At 52.2% G+C, this 16,775-nt stretch overlaps 1 protein-coding gene across 1 annotated transcript in view; it reads right to left on the bottom strand.

Moving 5' to 3' along the window:
• Nucleotides 1-15,331, bottom strand: part of EFCAB8 (EF-hand calcium binding domain 8) — a 31,706-nt gene extending 16,375 nt beyond the window's left edge. The window contains 8 exon segments of the mRNA XM_065893282.1: nucleotides 149-226; nucleotides 228-231; nucleotides 452-557; nucleotides 3,254-3,389; nucleotides 5,821-5,921; nucleotides 8,131-8,267; nucleotides 14,636-14,791; nucleotides 15,322-15,331. Of these exon segments, the coding sequence (XP_065749354.1) occupies nucleotides 149-226; nucleotides 228-231; nucleotides 452-557; nucleotides 3,254-3,389; nucleotides 5,821-5,921; nucleotides 8,131-8,267; nucleotides 14,636-14,791; nucleotides 15,322-15,331 (728 nt within the window).
• Between the last annotated feature and the right edge of the window lie 1,444 nt (nucleotides 15,332-16,775).

The following is a 16,775-nucleotide window of genomic DNA, read 5'->3' as shown; positions in this document are numbered from 1 at the left end:
AAGGGGACCCAAGAGAGAAGCAGCTTGAAGGGAAGAGGACACAGGCACAGAGGGTGGGGATCTTTCCAGTGCTGCTTCCAGAGAGGCTTTCTGGGGGTCCCAGCCCCATTGCTGCCAAGCCCCTGCCCCAGTCTCCCAGGAGACTCACCAGTAGTTCAAGGTCAGGACGCAACTGTCCAGATCGATGAAGGTGAAGGCCCAGACACATTTACGGTTACTGATATCAGAAATCTGGGGAAGAGACAGAAGGGGAGGCACACATGAACCCAAACCCATGTCCCAGGCCTCAGGAGTCTCTGGTGACAGTGAGAAGCCTCACTACTCACCACCCAGCAATACTCCCAGGGGACTCTAATTCATGCTCACAGTTGGCTGGGTGACAGGGCTCTCCAAGTGCAAATGCATGGCTTCCAGTGGCCAGGCACCGGCCTGGGGAACCTCGGGGACTCACCTATCTTCTGGTCGGTCAACGCTATCGCAACCAGGTTCATGTTGTGCAGACACACCATGTCGATGACCCACATCTGCTGGTTGTGGAGCGGATGGATCTGGTAAAGCTGCCAGAGGGAGAGCAGAAGAGACCTGGGCTGGGGAGGCTCCCCGGGAGAGCACGCCAGGAGCACAGCCTCCCCGCAAACCCTCTCCTGCCACCCAAGGCCCTGGAGCCAGGCACAGACCTGGTGTGGAGCCCAGCCTTACCACCAACTACCAACGGTGGGGTCTTGGATAAACTCCCTGACCTCTCTGAGTCTCAGTTTCCGTATCTATAAAATGAGCTTAAAGAACACTCATCCTCACAACCCTTTAGGGAGTTTGACAAGCTCATCAAGTTTTAAATGTGCATAGTTTGTGATCCCAGGATCCATTCCAAGAGGCATCTACAGATGTGTTTGCAGGTACTCACAGAGAAGTGTAAGCAGGAACAGGCGCTGCTGCCCAGCTACAACAGCAACAGGCCAGAGTCTGCCTGGAAATGACGCCTTACAAACCCACACCACCGATCACTGCCCGGACATTAAGAACGAGGGAGCTGTGTACATACAATGCAGAGTAGTTGCCAAGACCTGTTATTAGTGAAAAAGCAAGGTGAAGAGCATTATAATGTGCTACCATTTGTGTATTTAAAGAGAAGGGGGTCGGTGTATGTACAGGCTGTCCGTGGAAAAGCACCCCCGAAGTGGTCACAGCAGTTGCCTCCAGAGAGAGGAATTAGGGTCTGAGAGAGGAACACCGACTTTTCCACGACCTGCCCCTCTCTGCCTGAATCTTTTTTCTCTGATTTTTATTGAGATGTAATTGACGTATAACACTGGTATTCGTTTTGTTTGTTTTGTCCAAATCTTGTTTACCACCTGCCAGTGTTGCCTGGTCAAAGTGGCTTATTAATGAGAAATCGTCCTGCCAGCTTGTGAGGAACGAATGGAACCGTGACAACTAAAGCATCCATGTGCTGCCGGCGTTGGGAGGAGCTGGGCGGGCATGGGTGCCGCCCATCCCGGTGCCAGCCTCACACAACCCTTACACAGACAGAATTGGAGCCGGCACTCCAGGCAGGGGACACCACAAGCCAAGGCAAGTCAGCAGAAATGAGCTGCCACGCCCAGGGAAGAGGAGGCCAGCCCGACAGGTCTGGGTTGGAGAGGATGGGCCATGAGTGAGGTGTGGCCAGCGGCGGAACTTGTACTTTACTCCCTGAGTAGCGCCACGCGGGCTCCGTCCGAACTGTCCCATCAGCACTCAGAGCACCAAGAGCAGAGCCTGAGCTAATGGCTGGGGCAGGGAAAACAATGCACCAGGGCCCCCAAGGCCCCTCTCTGGCCCAGGGCTGGGGTCTAACCCACACACAGTGGAGGTGATGGTAATGCTCATCACCCCCAAGACCCGCGTTCACACCAGAAACTGAGAGCCCTGGGGAGACTCAGAGACTTGCCCCAGGTTGCACAGCTGGTAAGTGAAGCCCAGACTCCAGGGCCTTCCAGCTGCACAACCATTGGCCGTGCAGTGAGTGTTCGAGGATGGTGCTTGGCGGCTCACTCTTGCCAACATCTACTTGCCAAAGCAGCCCCTCAGGGAAGGATGCCCAGGTCTGTGGGCCTTCTTGGGGAGCCTCCCTCTGTCCTCTTTGGCCCTCCCAGGCTTTGGCCCTCAGGAGCACTGAGGTGACCATGTAGTAGCCACAAGCAGGAGCTCAGGCTATAATGTGCCCCCCTGATAAGCACACATGTGCCAGAAACGCCAGCCTCAGGAGTACAGGTGAGAATCCCCTTTGATCCTAGGCTACCAAGTGCACCCAAGAGAGTCACTAGAACTCCACACACCCTGGTTCTCTCCCTTGGCAACTGGGGTCAGGGGGATGATACAGAATCCTCCTGCCCCAAAGGATGACCCCTGATGCAATTAGGAAACACTCTGCAGGCACAGAGCATGCCCACTCAGCCTTCTCTGCAGAGCTGGGCCCTCCTCATCTGCTGGAGGACTCTGGCCTGGCCTGGCAAAGGCAAGTACACAGGGGTTTTCCCAAGCATTTTATCATTTACCGCGCTTGGCCAGGAGCTGACGGCACAAACGACCATGACAATGACGATGTCAGCTTATGTTTATCGGGTGCTTGCTGCGTGCCTTGCCCTGCTCCCAGCACCAGGCATGGATTATGTCATTAAATCCTCCCAACAACCCTGCCTGCAGGGGATACTATTATTAACCCCACTTGACAGATGAGGAAACCGATGCACAGAGAGCAATACAGTAACTTCCAAGGTCACAGAGCTGGGGGCTGGTACAGTCAGAGCTCTACGTCTGGCCATTGGGCTCCGGAGCCCATGTTCACAGTCACTGCGACTTCCTCCCTGGTCCAAGCAGAGGATTTGAACCAGCAGGACTTGGTGGTGGAATGGGTGTGACAGAGAAAGGAAAGGAGGTGGATCTCCAACACAAGAACCCTGGTGGATGACGATGCCATTCACTGACCTGGAGGCACAGAAGAAGGAAGCCTGGTGGGCAGGGAGGGCTACAGTGACATTCAATTTGAACAAAGTGGGTTTAGGTTATCTGCTGGACATCTAAGTGCAATGGACATCCAGGTGGAATCCTGCTTTCAGGAAAGAAATGCGAGGCTCATGGTCCCATGGGGAAGCCAGGACCTGCTCCCAGGAGCAAGTGTGGCTGTCTAGCCCACGGGTCCAGAGAGGGAGCCCACTCGGGTCCAGGGCATGAAGGCAGAGACTTTCCAACCACCCACGTGGGCCCCACTCACCCTAAAGGAGCTCGTCAGCGAGAAGGACTCCGACCAGAACTGCAGGATCCCGTCCTTGGTGACAGTCAGGAAATGCCCAATCTTCTTGAGCCGCTGGACTAAGAACTCCACTTTCACAATCTCACACCCATGATTCCTGCGGAAGGTGATAAGAGAGAGGAGCCCGAACCAGACCAGAGCAAAGAGCACAGAGGAGGAAGGACACAGCTTCCCTCACAGGCACCACGAGAAACTCGGGTGAGTTTCTGTGAGACGTGGGCTCTGCCCCTCCTCCAAAGGGGACTGTCACCGCTGACAACCGTGGCCAGAAGGAAAGGAGACCCACATGGGATGCTAGGGTGACACGGGCCTCCCAGAGCAGTAAGTTTATCCCATGAAATAGCCAGTCAGCTTCCTCATGATGGGATGGGCCAGATGTCCTTTCACAGGAAAAACAGCCCACAAGAGGCGAGTGGAGTGGGGCTTGTGAGGAAAACTGCAAAATAACAGTGTTTCCAGCAACTACTCTAGTGCTTAGAGATGGAGGGGGGAATAGGGCCCAAGAACGAGATAGAAGTAGATAAAAGGACAGTGAGAAATCAGGGCCTTGTGAACCCAACTCTTCATCTCCAAAATCATGCCCTGAGCATAGCTAATAGCTCCTGGGGCATGCCTGGCCTCGCAGGAAGCCACTGAACAGCCTTCCCAGCGAACTTCAACGCCACCTTCCAGTGGTTTCTTTCCTGTCCCCAAGTTGGCTAAGCCAACTGGCTATTAAAGGGCCAGACACAGCACAGCACACTCTCTCCCACTTGATGTGCCCACACCTCTGGGCCCCAGCAGGGCAGGTGATGTTGCCTCACCTTACAGGGAGCCAGGGGCTAACTGCCTGGAGTTATGTCCTGGTTCCCAGCAGAGCTGGGACTAGAACCCAGGCACCTCGACTCCGACTCCAGCCACAGCCCTTTCCACACGTTGCCATGGACGTGAGCTGAGCCGTGACTTAAGGATAACCCACGTCACTGGGAAATTCTACTGTGTTACAGACTCTGCACGAGAGACGGGGACTCGTTATCTGGACACGGCTCTCCCCTCTCTCTTGCCCTCAGCCCACGGCTCTGCTCAGAACCTGACCAATTTTCTCAGTCACCTCTCTAGCCGTCCCTTCCAATTCTGCCTCCTCTGTCAGGGCCAAGGGACTGTAGGGAACAGACCCAAGAGGCGAGAGCTCTGAAGTGAAGAGTGCCCCAGGAAGCTGTCCCCTCCTGAGGTCTCGGCTTCCTCATCTCCACAGTGACAGCACCTCCACGGGATCAAGGAGATGGTGCGTTGGGTGAGCTTGGCCCAGGCTCAGTCCAGGTGAGCCAGTTTGCAAAGTTACCCCTTCCTGATGGTGATGAAATATTATTTGGCTATTTTCTCCACCAAGCTGGACATGCCCTCCACGTTAGGAGGTTGAGCAAATAAACAGGAGAAAACAGGGACAAGCTTCTTGTTTCAGGCCCTTGGGATCACCCTGGGGAATCAAACGTCCCAGGAAATAGACCAGCAAAGGTATGACGACACCCAGCAAAGTTTTCATGTAGAAATTTACGGTTGCAAAGTGTGTCATCACTCATATTTATTGGCTATTCCTCAATTAAATCTTGACCAAATTGTTTTCAAAGTTACCCTTCCGTGGTTTTCATCGCACCATCTTCTCTATTAAACTTCAGGTTGGTTGAGGGCAGAGACACCCTTCTAGTTTGTGGCCTTCTCCGTGGCCTGCTCTGGGTGTGGTCCCCGGAGACAAACTCACCCACAGCCCCTCAGGTTATAACCAGGCCACAAATGGAGGCCACCACGCCTGTTACCACAGGACCTGGCTCCCAGGCCCCGGCCGCCTGCACGGGGCATCTGGTGCCCCAACCAAGGCAGACTCCGGGAGGAGAGCAAGAGGCCTGCAGCAGCCCAGCTCAGGAAGCCTGGGCCCACGGGCTGGATCCACTAGAATGTTCTTCGTTCTTAGGGAGTTTGGAGGGGTGGGGGCAAACAGGGCCAGGGCACAGAGAGAGAAGGAGCCACATGGAGGAGAGAGCCCGCGGGTCAGGCACAGATCAAGGCAGGGACAGGAGCCACTTGCGCCAGGAGTGATGCAGGGGCTGCTCCCGAGGCCTGGTGCGGGCTTGAGGAGCAGTCTCCTGTGATGGCTCTCACTCCTGTCACCTCAAAGGAAAGCCCTGTCCCCGCTATGTGAGCCATCTGTACCCTGCGGATGAAACCACACACCTGCTCAGCCCCAGCCAGAGCAGGAAGTGGGAGCAGCGTCTATGCTGCGGATAGGGAGGGTCCAACAGAGCAACCCCACCACTGTCACTTGGCCTCTCTGAGCCTCAGTTTCCTTGTCTGAAAAATGGGGACACAATGAGGGGCTGCTCAAGCCCACCTACGGGGTTGTGAGGCTGAAACGAGCTAAAGAATACCGAGCTGCAGGCCCACAGTGGCCCCACAGACAGGCGCGGGGACTTAGGAAGGGGCGATGCGGGGCTGGCCCCAGCCTGGTCCAGACACACCCTTCAGTCCAGGGAGCCCAGGGGGAGGCTCCTTACAGGGGTATGATCCTCATGGGAAGGTGGAAGCGCAGGCGGCCCTGGCTCCTCATCATCTTCTCCTTCCCCTTGACCTCACGCATTACGTAGTCCAGGTACTCCTGCTGCCTCAGGAAGAAATGCCAGCAGGGAGGGCGTCGGCCAAACTTGGCTGAGCACCGGCTTCCAGTGACTCGCCCGTCTCTCCCAGCCCCTTCCAAGGGACTCCGGGAGCCCCCAGAGGCTCTGGCCGAGGGAAGAAGCCAAGCACCAGAGCTGTTCTTGGATCTGGATCGGCAAAGGGCCTCTGTGCGTGCGTTTGTGAAGACAGCACAGCAGCGCCTCCCTCAACGCGTTTCTGTAATCCTAGATAATCCTCACATCGCTCCACATTTGCCATTGCATCTGAGTCTCTTTATTCACCCCACTTTATGGATAATAAGACTAAGGCCCATATAAGTATAGATGAGTTGCCCCAGCTCATATATCAAGAAGTCAATAGCTGGGAGGACCCATAAGCCAGGCCACGAGGGCAAATCTAGACTCTACTGACCAGCCTCACGAAAATATGGCCAAGGCCGAAATGGGCCACCATATGAAGCTATGACAAGAGACAGGGGACTTCCCTGGTAGTACAGTAGTTAAGAATCCGCCTGCCAATGCAGGGGACACGGGTTCGAGCCCTGGCCGGGAAGATCCCACATGTCACAGAGCAACTAAGCCTGTGCGCCACAACCACTGAGCCTGTGCTCTAGAGCCTGCAAGCCGCAATTACTGAGCCTGAGCTCTAGAGCCCATGAGCTGCAACTACTGAGCCTGCGCTCTAGAGCCTGTGAGCCACAACTACTGAGCCCACATGTCACAACTACTGAAGCCGGCGCGCCTAGAGCCTGTGCTCCGCAACAAGAGAAGCCACCGCAATGAGAGGCCCATGCACTGCAAGGAAGAGTAGCCCCGGCTCACCACAACTAGAGAAAGCCCGTGCGCAGCAACGAAGACCCAAAGCAGCCAAAAATAAATAATTAATTTAAAAAAAAAACAGGGAGTTATGAAGAAAGATCACTGTGTAGATGACAGAGTGCTGGAAACATATTTATTATAGAGTATTAAGAGAAATGAAAGCAAAAAATACACATAAAGAGACAGAAGGTAAGGCTTCCCTGGTGGCGCAGTGGTTGAGGGTCCGCCTGCCGATGCAGGGGGCACGGGTTCGTGCCCCGGTCCGGGAAGATCCCACATGCCACGGAGCAGCTGCACCCGTGAGCCATGGCTGCTGAGCCTGTGCGTCCGGAGCCTGTGCTCCACAACGGGAGAGGCCACAACAGTGAGAGGCCTGCGTACCGCAAAAAAAAAAAAAAAAAAAAAAAGAAACAGAATGTACATCTATGCTGAGGGGGAGGTATGACAGAGCTGTTAACACATGGGCTCTTGAGGCAAAATCCGTGGGGTCTGAAGATTGGCCTGGCTGCTAACTAGCTCTGTAACCCTGGCCCAATTTATTCCTCTCTTGCCTCATTTCCCAATCTGCCAAATGGAGGTACATTACCAGCACCTACGCCGTAGGGTTCCTGTGAGGTTCGAGTATAATAACACATAAACTGCTTAGTACAGTGTCTGGTGTAAACGCTAGTTATCGTTGTCAGCACTGCTACATCAATACATCAGACTGGCTTTCTGTACTTTACTGTGTTCTTTTGCATTCTTAAATGCTGTACATGCTCACTGTAGAACATTTAAAATCAGGGGTAAAAAGCATTATTATTAATATGCTCTAAAACCCTTTTTTTTTTTTGCGGTACGCGGGCCTCTCACTGTTGTGGCCTCTCCCATTGCGGAGCACAGGCTCCGGACACGCAGGCTCAGCGGCCATGGCTCACGGGCCTAGCCGCTCCGCGGCATGTGGGATCCTCCCGCACCGGGGCACAAACCCGTGTCCCCTGCATCGGCAGGCGGACTCAGCCACTGCACCACCAGGGAAGCCCAACCCTGACATTTTTTGATTTAACAGCCACTGAGTGACCGTAAAGGGCTAAGAGATGGTTGTGGCACCGGCTGGAATCCCCTGAGCCAAATGGGAGGCTGGTGTGCAGGAGAGCCACGTGGTAGGTGGGGGTCCTTGTCGCTCACTGCTGTGTGCTCAGCCAGTCTCAGGCAGGGGTCACTAGCGTTTGTCACATACCCTCCTGTACCCTGGCCGGGGAACAAGCTGCAGTGAGCCCAGCTCACAGGGGTCTCGGGAGGGCCCCCTCAAAGACTCCAAGTGTTCCCTCTATCCAGCAAGCCCCCCTCTTCAGCCCTCCACGTGCCCCACTGACAAGCCAAGGACTGCACCCTCCAGCCACCTGAAGCAGCGGAGGTGAGGCCGTTACAGTTCATGTCCACCTTCAAAAACAGCGCCTCTATCATCTCGTTGGACGCATTGCTCAGAATCTTCTTCACAGCCTTAACGAAAGTCTCCACGTCCAGGGCTTCAAAAGAGAGAAGGAAGAACATCGTCCACTTCACCAAAAGTCCCTCGGCCCCATCACCAGCCACAGCGTTCTTGGGTGTCTGGGCGCTGAGGGGGAACACACAGAGGATCACATTGCCGGGTCATCTTGCATCTCATCTGTTCAACATGCGATCACCCAAAAATACTGGCTGCACACCTGCCTCGTGAAAGCACCATGTTGGTCCCACGGCAGTGACGGGGGTGGGTACTAAAAAAGATCAGATCCCATTTCTGAGCAAATCAGACAGACCAGGCATTGAGACAAAGAAAACTGATGAAAACTCCAAAATAAATAAATAAATACAGAAAGAAGAAAAACATAAGTAAACAATGGCAACAAAGGGACATAAATAAATTCAAAGCTATAGAGGAAGAGGTGAAACACACCTTTTAGAGGCAATGAAAATACAAACTTGGGCTGGAGGGAAAGATGGGCAGGGGAGAGGCAGAGGGGCTGGGATAAAATTTCTTCCCCTGCTGGGTTTTGTGGCTACAGGGGTATCTGTCTGCAAATGGATCAATTACTCTTGTCTAGATTTTTTTTTAAAAGAATCACAGTCTTTAAAAAGAACTTCTAGAACCCCCTCCAAATATCTGGAACTTTCGCCATGGCCTGAAGGCTGCTCCTCTCGGACCTCACCTCTCACCACCATCCCCTTCATTCTCTGCTCCAGCCACCATGTCCCCACACCATTTCTCACCCTGCCACCTCAAGGCCTTTGCACCGTCTGGTTCCTCCACAGGGAAGCCTTTCCCAGAGACCCTCGAAGCGGGTGGCCCAGCCCCATGCTTGGCTCCTACTTCCCCCCCAACCTTCCTCCTTACCAGCCTGGACATGAGCTCGGGCAGTGCAGGGCTGAGCCTGTCCCCTCTCTGACTGGGTCCTCAGCACGCAGCAAATGTTTGTTCCCTGAGTGTTTCTGTTGGCACTGGGACGTGATGACGATGACTGGGGACCACTACCATCTGCGTTTATTCTTACTGATCACCTGATGGTGGCGGGGGCGGGGGGGGGCGGGGGCGGGGGGGGGTGCTGTGAGGAAACTGTGGCACAGAGAGGTGGGATCATGTGCCCAAGGTCACACGGCTGGTGAGTGGTGGCACCCAGGCCATCCCCAGCAATCTGGGGTCACGCTCTCACCCTATTCCACGCTCCTCACACAACGCCCAGCACAGCCCTACAGCAACATTTACTGCTCAACTGAGGAACAAATGAAAGCCTGAACGGAAGCTGCCCTGCTTAAAGAAGGAGCCATCCTGCTGATCTGAGGCGACAGCCAAGAGCCTTACACATTTGAGTGACATGTAACAGCCCCTCCGTGTATCAGACGGATGTCAGGGGACAGTCCCCGGGCACAGAGCTGTCCCCTCGGGAAAGAGCGGGCAGTCAAAGGGCCTTTGTGCAGGTTTAATGAACAAACCCCTCTTGACAACACTACAGGGAGAGTCCCTTTCACTGGTGTTTAAGAACTTGTATATATTGTCCACTGCTGTATTATTTTAATATCCTTCTTAAAAACAGTTTACTGAAAAAAATTTGAGTATAACGAGAATAGACACAAAGGTGTCCTGGAAAAGAAATGTACACTGTGGGAGCCAGTCAGGTCCCCTGCTAATCACGGCTAAAAGGAAGTGCTCACCCCTCACACCAAATGGTTCACTAACAGCTCTCGAAGCACAAATGTGAAAATATCATGTCCCTGCGGAGGGGGCCCCTACATTCCCTAGGATCAGGCAGGAGGGACTTTCTGCGCAGCTCCCTGACTCCTGCCAGCTCACTCCTCTTAGCCCCAGTGACCTCGAACCCCACCCTCGGGGCCTCCTCCCTTCTGGCAGCCAAGCACCAGCCACTCTCGCCTCCCCGGGCTGCTGCGTCACCCCAGGCTCCGTCACCTGCTCTGTCCTGTCGCTCGTCACGTGCCTCAGCTCTTCCCATCACTGTCCCTTTCTTTTCTGCTGGACACTCTCCTTGAATGACCTCATCTATTCACCCATCTCTACATCTCAGGGGAGAATTTCTCTCCATGTCCCTGAACATTTCCAAGTGTCCCCCCGGCCCTTTCAACTCAGCATGTTTAAAATCCAATTTCTTATCTTTGTCCCGAAACTTGCTCCCACTTCCTGTGTTTACCATCTCTGCTAACGGCATCACCTCCACCCAGTCACCCAAGAAGAACACCTGAGGGGTGAGTCCTGTGGTCCTAGAATGGTGCGCTGTCAGTCTCCCCGACTTACAGATGAGCACACAAGAGGCACAAGAGGTGCGGGATTTGCCCAAGGACACACAGTGGTGCAGCGGGGATTTGAAACCAGAAGACTTTCTCCTCTCTGTTATAATCTCCAGGACCCCATGTGTGGCCATCACGTGATGAGCTCTTTCAACAAACCCCCCAGGCTCCACATCCAGCCCGACCTCCTGGCCACCATGACACTTACCTTTCTCAAACAGGTCTAGATGTGCCACCTCCTCATCAGCCCCACTGCCGGAGTTCAGGGCCCTGTGACCCAAGGGCACCCACCAGCCCCCCAGGGCCACCTGGCCCCCCAGCCTTGCTCCAGGATGCCCCGCTCACCCTCTAGCCCAGCAACACTTCTCCTATGCCAGGCCCCTGCCTTGACCCTCCCTGTTCCCCTCTCCTGGGAAACTCCCACTTCACCTCTCCAGGCAGGTCAAGGATGACCTCCTCTGAACACAGTGGGGCAGGAGTCAGGGGTGGAGGCAGGGGGAGAGGCTCCCGCTGCACCCACACCTCTCTGTGTTGTCTGAACTTTCTACCCATGTACTCTTCCAGTGCCAAGTGCCCCCAGCTCCCCGCCCCTTTCTCTTCCTTTCTTTGTAATGCCAAGAGGTAGGATAATGGATTATTTATCTCTGTTTTTTATATACTTATAAGCATTTTAAAAAATAAATGCTAAATTAAAAATATTTAAGAAAAATGTTGTTTTATAATAACTTACATGGGAAAGAATCTGAAAAATAATATATATGTGTAACTGAATCACTTTGCTGTATACCTGAAACTAACACAACACTGCAAATTAACTATACTTCAATTGAAAAAAAGAAAAGAAAGAAATGAAAAGAAAAATGTTGTTTCCTAGCCTCCACTCTGCCCTCCAGGGGAAATAAGTACCTGTTCCCCACGCTTGTCCAGAGCGCATGCCTGCCCTTCTCAGCACACAGATCATGGAGGACAGGATGATGCTGCATACTGGGCTCACAGCCCTGCTCTTGCTGAAGGCGCCTTCTTTCATCTATTTTAGCATCTGAGGTGCTCCACACAGTGGGGGTGCCCGAGAAGGCACAGGCTTTGGTGCCACAGGACTGGCCACTCTGTCAGGGCCGGTGGTTGATGCCTGTCTGAGCAGAGCCCCCAGGTGCCTCCCGTGGACAGTCAGGACCCCTGCTGCAGGGCTTCTGGGAGAACTGAATAAAATCCAGCAGAGGCCTATATAAACCATAAGGCCCGGCAGAGCTTGGTAAAATGTCTGTTGGCATAAAGGGTGGGTGGCACTCAGACTGTGTGCCACCCACGTCCACCCAGGAGCACCTGAGCAGAAGGTAAGCTCCTCCTGCCTGCAGGCCAAGCTGCAGGGCCCCCTAGCCCGGTGGTTCTCCTACGAGCCCTGAGCAGCCTGCAGCCTCCCCCAGGCAGGCCCCACCGGGCAGCGGGTCAGGGGTACGTGGACACTTTCAAGACCAGCAAAACCACTGCAGCCCAAAAAGGGAACTTGCAGAACAGGGAAGAGAACCATGGATCTCCCCTCCTCCCTCCGAGGCAAGCACAAATGGCCAGGGCTCCCGAGAAACGGTTTCAAGCCCATGCTCAGAATTCACCTCTTTTAAAGGCTTCTGAAAAAGGGTCCTATTTTCCCTTACCCTCCATCAGCTAAGAGTGAATTTTCCCTTCCTCCATTTAAAACCACGGCCAGTTTTCTGTTTTGTTTTTTTTTTTTTTTTTTTTTTTTTCTCGGTATGTGGGATCTTCCCGGACCGGGGCACGAACCCGTGTCCCCTGCATCAGCAGGCGGGCTCTCAACCACTGCGCCACCAGGGAAGCCCTCTGTTTTGTTTTTTAAAATGAGGAAGCTCTTTTTACACTGATAGGAAAAGATTTCAAGACATATTAGGTCAAGACATACTCAAGAAGAGAAACTAGATAAAAATTATTTTTTAAAAAAGCAAGGAGCAGACAGCTGTGCAGATCCTTCACAATGTGTATGGATATCGAATCATCACTTTGCACACTTTAAATACATTACAAGTTTATTTGTCAATTATACCTTAATAAAGCTGGAGGAAAAAAAAAGCAAGGAGTAGAGCAGTGTAGACAGTAGTGTATATGAAAAGGAGGGGGAAGCAACTACAGGCACTGTGTGCTTCTGAAGGGCACAGGAAACGGAAGGCAGTAACGCCTGCAGGGACTGCATGCTGGACGGAGCAGCACAGTCTGGCCCAGGGAGACATTTTCTCTGTATACCAAGAAAAGGTATCATGAGAAAAGTGCCTTTTGAATTTTTTTTTTTTTGGAAAACGTTTGTAACGCAGCATTGTAAAAATACTGCATGGTGGTCTGCTTCGAAAAGAGGGAGAGATAATGGCACCTTTTGAATTTTGAACTGTGTGCCTGTATTACCTGTTCGAAACAAAAGACAAACAGAATAAAAACTGTGGCTAAAGCTGGGGCTGTCGGGTCCTCTAAGACACAGTGGTGGCACCTCCTGGCCGCCAAATACTGACACCCGAAGAACTCTGATTAGGGACAATCTCAGCTTCAGGTCAGACACGAATTATCCCTCCCCCACCTCACTTTGCTCTTTTTAAACTGACCATTTGTTACCCTTTCCTGCCAAAACACGGTGTGGCTGTAAAACTCAAATTGATGGGGCAAGCAGACATGGCTCCAGCATTGGCGCTCAGAGTCTAGTGGACAGAAATAAAGATGACTTTAAGTATTCCAATAGGAATAATAATTTAACTTTATGTGTATCTTCCCAAGGGCATAAATCAAGCTCTAAAGAGAAAAAAAGTTTGATGCACAAAGGATGTTCTTCACAATGTTATTTAAACTCAGTAAGAGCTAAATGTTTCATTTAGGGAAATGGCTTAGTCAACCAGTAGAGCACTTGCATTCACTGCTAATGATGATTCAGAAAACCACATAAAGTATGAAAAAACCCTTAAGGAATTAACATTAAGAGAAAAAGAAGGGTCTGAAATTACATAAAGTACAATTACAGACATGTGAAAACACACATAGCCATCTGGGGCAGAAAGGCTGACAGTGGCCCCATGATGGCCACCTCCTGGCGTTCATGCCCTCCTGTGATCCCTTCCCTTTGAGTGTGGCAGAACCTGTGACTTGCTCCTGACCAACAGAATACGGCAAAGGTGACAGGATATACGGGACTGTGTGTGCATGATTATGAGATTGTAGCACACATCGTGCTGGAGTTGCTATCCTGCCTGACTTGAGTCTTGGGCCAGGAACTGGGCGGCTCTAGGAGCTGAAAACAGTGGCCCTTCAATAGCCAGGAAGAAACAAGAGCCCTCAGTCCTGCAGCTTCAAGGAGATGAATTCTGCCAACAACCTGGTGAACTTAGAAGTGGATCCCTCCGGGACTTCCCTGGTGGTCCAGTGGTTAAGAATCCGCCTTCCAATGCAGTGGACGCGGGTTCAATCCCTGGTCGGGGAACTAAGATCCCACATGCCAAGGGGCAACTAAGCCCATGCACTGCAACTACTGAGCCCTTGTGCCTCAGCTGGAGAGCCCACGTGCTGCAAACTACAGAGCCCATGCGCTCTGGAGCCCGTGTGCCACAATGAAGGGCCTGCCTGCTGCAACTAAGACCCGACGCAGCAAAAAAAAAAAAAAAAAAAAAGTGGATCCTTCCCAGTCAAGCCCCAGATGATACTACAACCCCAGTTGACACCTTGGCTGCAGCCTAGTGAGACCCTGAGCAGGGAAGCCAGCTAAGCTGTGCCCAGACTCCTGACCAACTGAAATGGTGAGATAATAAACATGTACTGGTTTAAGCCACTAATTTTGTGGGAATATTGCTACACGGCAATAGAAAATGAAGCATACATATGAAACTGTTTGGAAGAAAACATACTGAAATGCTGATAGGGGTTACCCAAGTGTTTGGATTAGGGGTATTTTTTTCCTCGGTCCCAAATAGCCTCTAGTAGGCTTACAATACCCACACAGTATAACAATGAAAAGTTTTAAAGGAGATACTGGATATAAAAACGCTTGTCAAGTCTGCACCCTTCACCTACACCAGGTCCGGGGTCCCTCCCTGTGCAGAAGCCAGAGGCTGAACCCATGATGTAGCCTCACCTCCAGTCAAGTCGACCTCATCTTGAAACGTTTTCTCCATCTGGGCCAGGTGTGGCTCAGTGAACAGCTGAGACTCGTGGTGGAAGTCGGATGTCTGGCTAAGGGAGACGGATGGTGTCGGGGAGCTGAGAACCTCCTTGCTCTTCTGGGACCCACCTGCAGAGGACACCTGGAACACAGATGACTACAGGAACCAGGCCCTGAGAGGGGTGATTTCCTGAGCTGAACAGTTTCAGCACATCTTATTGAAAGAGCACACCTTTGGGGTAGGTGGTGTTGTGGTGTGTTACTTACTGATGCAAACAAGTTAAGTCTTTAACCACTTTTAGGCCTAGGAAGCCCAAGGAAGATCTAGACCGCTTCTCCTGACTCTGGGGAGTTAACTACTGTTCCCCTTTTACAGATGCCACGACTGAGGCTCAGCGAGGTTAGCAGACACAGCCAAGGTCCCACCTCACACGTCACAGGACTCGACAGGTGCTTCAGCTGAGTAACTGTATAGTTTCAAATCTTCAGTGGTCAGAACTCAAGACCCCAAGGAATCCAGCTCCATCTTCTCCAGCCAATGTGATTCTGTGCTGACCAGCCCAGACACCCTGGATCAGGTCAGATCACCTGTGCACGACAGCCAAGCTCACGCAGTCCCCTCCATCGGGGGCTCTTGGCTTCCGCCACTTCCTGCTCACCTTCCCGCATTCTCCACCCAGCCTTCCGCATCCCCCCAGCCCTCAGCAAAGCTTCCCCTCTGCCGCCCCTACACGTGACTCATTTTGACCCTTAGCAGAGTGTTGCAGGTTCCTGAAGACTCAGGTCATCAAAGGCCACCTCCCCCAAAAGACTCCAGGTGTGGACTATGTGATAACCATTGGGTGTTGCCCACTGAAATGCACTGCTTTGGGCCTTGGGCAGTGAAGAAGACTTCGGTTCAGAAAGTCAAAAGACAAGGTGGAGTTTGGACTACTCACTCTCCCCACCCCAGCCGCACCAAACGCAGTGCTCCTCAAACTGTGAACTTTCCCTCATTCCCTCAGGGTCTAGGCACATTCGTTGAGTGCCAGGCACTGTGGACACACCATCGAACAGAGTGGAGACCTGCCTTCATGGAGCCCAACAGATGAGCTAGTTAATGCTCTCACCGGCCACAAAGACCATCATCCCCAGAGATGAACTCCTACCCATGCTTCAAACTGGCTCAAATGACACCTCCTCCAAGGAGCTTTTCAATAACTTTCAGGTGAGAGTCATCATTGCCACCTCTGTAGTTCCAAACCCTTTGCTCCTACCTGCCATGCATGCTTGACACCTGTGCATGTCTATCCATATGTGTGACAGCAAGGTGTGATGGGAAACACACGGCTGTAGAGTCCCAGAGCTCTCTGGGCTAGAATTCTGCCTGGCTCCCTGCTCCCAAGCTAATTCATCATGGGCATATCACATCACTTCTCTGAGCCATCAGTTTCCTTATCTGCAAAATCTCTCCCCAGGATCCACCTTGAAGGGTTGTGGTGAGATAAAATGACACCCGAACACATGTGAAGCCCCAACAAATTGTATTACACAATCAATGAGAACTCCTGTTATTACTCCCCATCTCATAGTGAGCTCTTTGAAGCCCAGGGCATTTTAAAATTATCTTGGTTTAATCTATACTAATTCTATTTTCCCCAGCCCCAAGCACATAATGGACACTAAATACTCATCTGGCTTCACAATACTTTGTACAGCCCACCCCACCATTATCACAACTTAGCTGGACAAAATTAAGTACAGTCCATGTAGAGACTGCAAATTGGTGGCCTCAGTTTTATTGCATTTGGCCCACACAATGCTTTAAAAGGGAAAACCAGACTACTGCAGTAGACTTGTTACTTTGTAAATATCTCAGCTTGCAACTCCCCATGCAGAGGCTGACAACCTGATAACCGACAGACTTGGATGCCCATGAGTGATGTCTGGTGGCTCTGGAACACCCCCTCCCGTTATTAATTCTGATGGCTTTCTTACCTTTTGAGATAAAGAGCTCTCTCTGAAGTCCTCAGAAGACATTGGTCTTGACCTAGAATAGGGAATCATAGTTGCTTTAACTCCAGTCTTTGTAAGGACCATGTGGGAGGCTGACCTAGCTGAGTCACAGGAGGGT

The sequence above is a fragment of the Phocoena phocoena genome, chromosome 15, assembly GCF_963924675.1.
Source record: "Phocoena phocoena chromosome 15, mPhoPho1.1, whole genome shotgun sequence".
Taxonomy (NCBI): domain Eukaryota; kingdom Metazoa; phylum Chordata; class Mammalia; order Artiodactyla; family Phocoenidae; genus Phocoena; species Phocoena phocoena.
This window is presented reverse-complemented; position numbering and strand designations above follow the sequence as displayed.